Consider the following 6000-nt stretch of genomic DNA (forward strand, 5'->3'; position numbering starts at 1 on the left):
TACACCCCACTGTTCCCCCCACCACTACACCCCACTGCCCCCCCCACCACACCTGTCTCGCCATCACTACACCCCACAGTCCCCCACCACACCTGTCTCCCCATCACTACACCCCACAGTCCCCCCGTCACCACACCCCACAGTCCCCCCCACCACTACACCCCACAGTCCCCCCCACCACTACACCCCACAGTCCCCCCCACCACTACACCCCAGTCCCCCCCCACCACTACACCCCACAGTCCCCCCCACCACTACACCCCACAGTCCCCCCCCACCACTACACCCCACAGTCCCCCCCCACCACTACACCCCACAGTCCCCCCCCCACCACTACACCCCACAGTCCCCCCCACCACTACACCCCACAGTCCCCCCCACCACTACACCCCACAGTCGTCCCCCCCCAACTCTACATCCCAGGACACACTGTGCGGTATCTCGCCCTCCTGCAGACATGCCCCGTCACCGCTCGGACCTGCTCTCCGCTGGCCCCGGTACTGTGTGCGCCCCTCACCGCAGCGCCAGGTGACCAGTGCAGCGCCCCCTCCAGGGCGGCTTAGCCCATGACTGCCCCAGGTATTAGTCTTACCTTTGGGGTCATGATTGGCGCCGGCCGAGCCGCTCCTCTATTCCCGCAGCATTATACACGCGTGCACAGCAGCCCAGAGCCTGCCCGGCCCCGTATATCCCAGTCCTCCGGTAGCTCCACAGACCGACCCACCCCTACCCTCCGGCCGCCTCCGGAAGAGCCGCCATGTTGTGGAGGGAGGGGCGGTCACATGGAGCTGCGGGGCAGGACTGAGCGATGGGCGGGGCTAATCACTCTACGCTCCCGCCCCACATAGGCTCCGCCCACCCTGTATTCTCCGGCTCTGGCTCTGCCTCAATGATTGAGGAGCGCCCGCCCATACATAACACACAGGTCTGCCGGGCATCGTCCACGTTAGAGGCGGTGCCAGGTGGTGATGTGAGGGCGTGGCCATAGAGCTGAGGGGATATAAGCCGCAGCGCTCGCGCAGCTTGGTACTGGTAGGACTACCACTGTTGGGACATTACAGGATAAAATGGACTTCGGCGCTTTACACTGGCAGATTCGGGTGTGAACAAAATAGTTTATCAGGAGATGCTCTAGGTTTAGGGTTTTTTTCTTGAAGCTTTTTTTTTTTTTCCCCTCAGCATTGTGACCTGATGTCAGTCAAGTTTGGAGCAGAAATCCACCTCAAAGAAAGGACATGCACTCTGAGAAAAAAATGCACGTTTTGTGTGGCGTGTGTTGGACCCTTATTCAGACGTCCGTGTTGCTTGTATGCATTGTAGCCTTTTTTTCATTTCTGTGTTCTTCGCTGTGTCCTTGCGGGACCCCTCAGAGACGTGCGTGTTTATCTGGCGGCACGGATGACAAGGGCCAATACAAGTCTATGGGGCCGTGAGAAACTCGCATAGCACACGGATGGCAGCAGCGTCCAGTCTGTGTGCAACCCTGCAAAGTGGAAGAGAAGCCTTGGAATTTACAGCTGTGAATTAGGGCCCCGTCACACATAGCGATGCACCAGCGATCCCGACAACAATATGATCGTGTCAGGATCGCTGGTGTGTCGCTACATGATCGCTGGTGAGCTGCCAAATGGGCAGCATCACCAGCGACGACGAGCGCTCGCGTCGCTGTGTACCTTATTTACCTGGGAGCTGGTAATCAAGGTAAACAGCAGGTTTCTAAGCGACAAAAAAAGTCCTGGCCATTCCAGCACGATCAGCGATACCCGGCAGGGGGGCCGGTCGCTGATCGCTGTCACACACAGCGATCCCGCTGGTGAGATCGCTGTTGCGTCACAAAACTTGTGACTCAGCAGCAATCTCGCTGTGTGTGACGGGGGCTTTACACAGATGATGTCAGTCCCATTTTTTCACAGATGTGTTTACATAAGGGTGTGTGAATGAGGCCTTAAAGGGATGCTGTCAGCACAATTGTGCACAGTCACTTAACTCTCATGTCTTCTTTATCCCACAACCCCAAATAATTATTCAACACTTTTGACTCCCTCCTCCACTGGCCCTACAACCGCTCTCATTTCTGCAGAAGACTTTCCTGCACATTTTAAAAAGATCGACCAAATCAGGCAAGTCTTTAGTAATCAACCACTGCAAAATCTATTTATAACAAACCACTGCCCTTCTCCCATAACCTTCCTCTCCACCATCACTGAAGTAGAACTTACTTATCTTCTCTCCAAATCACACCTCTCCACTTGTGCACTTGTCTCCATCTCACCTCCTCATCAACCTTGCCACCATGCTTATGTCAGCCCTAGCCAGTCTCTTCAATCTATTAATTTCTGGTACTGTAACAAGGTGGCACGGGGTGGTAGTCATGGCTGAGTTTACTAGGACACAGTCGGTGAGCACCCTGGCCCCTTGCACATGCAGAGACAAGAGAAGTCCCAGTCCTGCAGTACAGTCAGTTAACTTCTTCACTCGCTCACTTCAGCTGCTTAGGATTGAGCACACAGGAAAACACCACAGGCACAGTTCTGTCCCAATGGGAAAACTTTACTCTAGACAATATAGTGCTTCCTGCTCTGTCCCAGCAACTTCGTGAGCCTGTCCAGCAGCACTAGCTCCTATCCAAGTCTAGCAGCCACAAAAAGGCCTTCTGGGGATGGTCCCACAACAGTAGGGCACGTCCACACTGCCTGGTAGTCCTTGGCAGCATGTATCCCCCCCCAACCGGGGTACCCTCTGCTCAGGGCTGTGAAGAGCCTGACTGGGCTCTGCTGCAGGAACAGGAAATTTCTTCCCTGTCAGTTTGCTGTACTGGCCCCTTTATTAACTCCTTCTATTCAGAAGCTATCTTTATACAATGACATAGAATATATAATACATTGCACTGTACACATTACAGGGCAATATAAGGACATTGAAGAACCACACATAACAGTAATAAAACAGCAATAAACACCAGGGTGCCCCATGGAACACACACATAATGCATACCTCCCAACTTTTGAAGAAGGGAAAGAGGGACAAAGACTGCAGTGCACTGCAGCAAATTTTAGGCCACACCCTGACCACACCCATTTCACAACTAGTCACACCCAAGTCCACGCCCCTACCAACTGCACCTATTTAGCACTGCTGATCACACTGACTGGTACTGAGGGCTCAGTGGCTGGCATTGTTGGAACATTGACTGATACTGAGGAAAAGAAAGAACAGAGAGAGAGAAAAGAAAACAGAGAAAGAACAGAAAAAGAAAGATGGGAAAGAGAGAACAGAGAAAGAGAAAGAAAGAGGGGAAAGAAAGAACAGAGAGAAGAAAGAAAGAAGCAGAGAGAAAGAAAGAGGGGACAGAGAAAAAGAACAGAGAGAAATAAAGAAAGAGGGGAAAGAAAGGAAGTACAGACAGAAAAAGAAAAAGGGGACAGAAAAAGAACAGAGAGAGAAAGAAAGGAAAAAGAAAGAACAGAGAAAGAAAGAGGGGAAAGAAAGAGAAAGAACAGAGAAAGAAGGAAAGAAAGAGAACAGACAGAAAGAACAGAGAGAGGGAAAGAAAGAGAAAGAAATAGCAAAAAAAAGAACAAAGAGAAAGAGGGGAAAGAAGGAACAGGAAAAAACAAAGAGAAAGAAAGAGTGGACAGAAAAAAAGAACAGAGGAAAAAAAGGGGGAAAGAAAGAACAGAGAGGCAAAGAGAAAGAAAGAGGGGAAAGAACAGAGACTAAGAAAGAAAGAACAGAGAGAGAAAGGAAAGAAAGAACAGAGAGAGAAAGGAAAGAAAGAACAGAAAGAGAAAGGAAGAAAGATTAGAGAGAAAAAGAAAGGGGAAAGAAAGAAGGAACAGAGAGGGAGAAAGGAAGAGAAGAAAGAAAGAAGAGAGAGAAAGAAAATAAGATTCTATAAAGGTACTATAGCAGCCCGGCTCCCATTGAAGTGCCCACCTGAGCCTCTCAGTGAAGGACATATCATGATCTGCTCACATGGCCAACATCCCCGAGTCCAAGGCGATCCCGCTGTCCATGCTGTCGGAGGAGGACACGGTGATGGATCTGAAGCATTCCCTGAAATGCCTCCATGGTTCTGTCACAATCTTCTCCCGAAATTACCTCATTTCCGGTCAGTTTCCAGCACATCACTTCTGGTGGAACGTCACGTGCAAATTTTAAAGTGCTCCTCAGGGCTCCGCCGTGTACTCCTGTGTCTGCGGGAAAAGTAACCTCCCGACCATTGCAGTTGGGCACACTCAAAATCGGGACTGTCCTGCTGGATCCGGGATGGTTGGGAGGTATGAATGCTCCCCACCATACACCTTGTACACGCATGGCTCCGCACACCTCATATACACACGGTTCCGCTTTGTATGTCTCATACACACATGGCTCCGCTCCGTACACCTCGCACACACACATGGCTCCGCTCCGTAAACCCCGTACACACACAGCCACGCTCTGTGCACCTTGCACACACATGGCTCCGCTCCGTAAACCTTGCACACATGTGGCTTTGCTCCGTACAAGCGCGGCTCCGCTCCGTACACCTCATACACGCGCGGCTCTGCACCGTACACAAACGGCTCCACTCCGTACACCAAGTACACACGCGGCTCCGCTCCGTTCACCTCGTACACACGCGGCTCCGCTCCGTACACCTCGTACACGCGCGGCTCTGCACACAAACAGCTTTGCTCCGTATACCTCGTACACACACGTCTCCGCAACATACACCTTGTACACAAACGGCTCCGCTCCGTACACACACCGCTCCACACACACGCGGCTCTGCTCCTTACACCTCGTACACACACGCGGCTCCGCTCCGTACGCCTCGTACACACACGCAGCTCCGTACACCTCGTACACACACGCGGCTCCGCTCCGTACACCTCATACACACATGACTCTGCTACATCCACCCTGTAAACCCCTCCTGACCCCACACATAAACTTCCCTCATCCAGCAACATGACGACTAGCACAGCAGAGTCCTGCAGAGGCTCCTGATCGTGTGACCCCTGACTCCTCCCCTCCTGTGCTCATCACAGGTCTTGTGCACACAGAAGAGAGAACAGCCTAGCAACGTGATTGCTGGCTGTGAGGGTCTGCGGACGCGGTGGGTGTTATGATTGAGTCACCGTAGGAGGCAGACACAAAAATAGAAGCTACGTCCAGAAAACCAGAGAAGTTGGCAACTATCAGATTGCAGACCCCTGAACCTATCAACACAACTAGCAGTAGCCGTGGGGGGTTCCTACGATGCCCTAGACCCCTCGATCACAGCCGGAGAGCTAAATAGCCTAAAGACAGAAAAGGAAATCTAAACTGCCCCAGAGCAGACCCCAAAGTAAAGGCAGCCCCCAACATATAATGACGGTGAAGCAAGATGAAAAAACACATATAGAAAGATAGGCTGAGCAAACGATGGGGCCCAAGCTAACTAAACAGAACAGGAAAGGAAGGATGCTGTCTGCAATCTGCCAAAACCCTATCAAAGACATAAGCCAACAAGCTGATATGGAAAAAGACCCTGAAGCAGCTAGGCTTCAAAAACTAAATCAGCACTCAGGTATTTTCAGAAGACAGAGCTAAAGGAATTCAGCACACCCCAGCATGGAATGGCAGAAATCCAGAAAAACAAAGCAAAACAAAGTCAAAGCACAAATGCAAAAAGCCGAGCAGAAAACTTAGCTTTAGAAGAGCAGGAATTCAGACTGGTCTCCAAGGATCCCACAGAGAAATCACCCGCAGGGCAGAAGGGCGTCGGCAGCCTTATATCCAGTCAGTAACTCCACTCAGCCAGTCATCATCATCAGGTTCAGGTGTTTGATAATCAGGCTCACTACCTTTCTTTACCAGAAGAGGGAGTTCCTCGGGCCTCAGTAGTGAAGGGGAAAATGAACTCACAACAGGTGGGTATCTGGGAGGGCGAAGATGGGGGGGCGTGCAGCTCATCTCCCTGCAGTGCGGGAAAAATAGAGTCCCGGGCGGGACAACGGGTGGGCATGGCAA

At 51.7% G+C, this 6000-nt stretch overlaps 1 protein-coding gene across 2 annotated transcripts in view; it reads right to left on the bottom strand.

The window, feature by feature from the left end:
- SNX13 (sorting nexin 13) overlaps window positions 1-812 on the bottom strand; it is a 140084-nt gene extending 139272 nt beyond the window's left edge. Inside the window, exon 1 of one of the 2 annotated variants that reach the window (XM_073581437.1) lies at window positions 593-812. In XM_073581437.1, coding sequence (XP_073437538.1) covers window positions 593-604 — 12 coding nt within the window. In that variant the 5' untranslated portion in view covers window positions 605-812. The remainder of the gene's footprint in view (window positions 1-592) is intronic. The other variant, XM_073581438.1, reaches the window with a different exon arrangement.
- Window positions 813-6000: the final 5188 nt, after the last annotated feature.

Source organism: Dendrobates tinctorius, unplaced genomic scaffold, assembly GCF_039654945.1.
Source record: "Dendrobates tinctorius isolate UK_male_01 unplaced genomic scaffold, ASM3965494v1 ptg000070l, whole genome shotgun sequence".
Taxonomy (NCBI): Eukaryota; Metazoa; Chordata; class Amphibia; order Anura; family Dendrobatidae; genus Dendrobates; species Dendrobates tinctorius.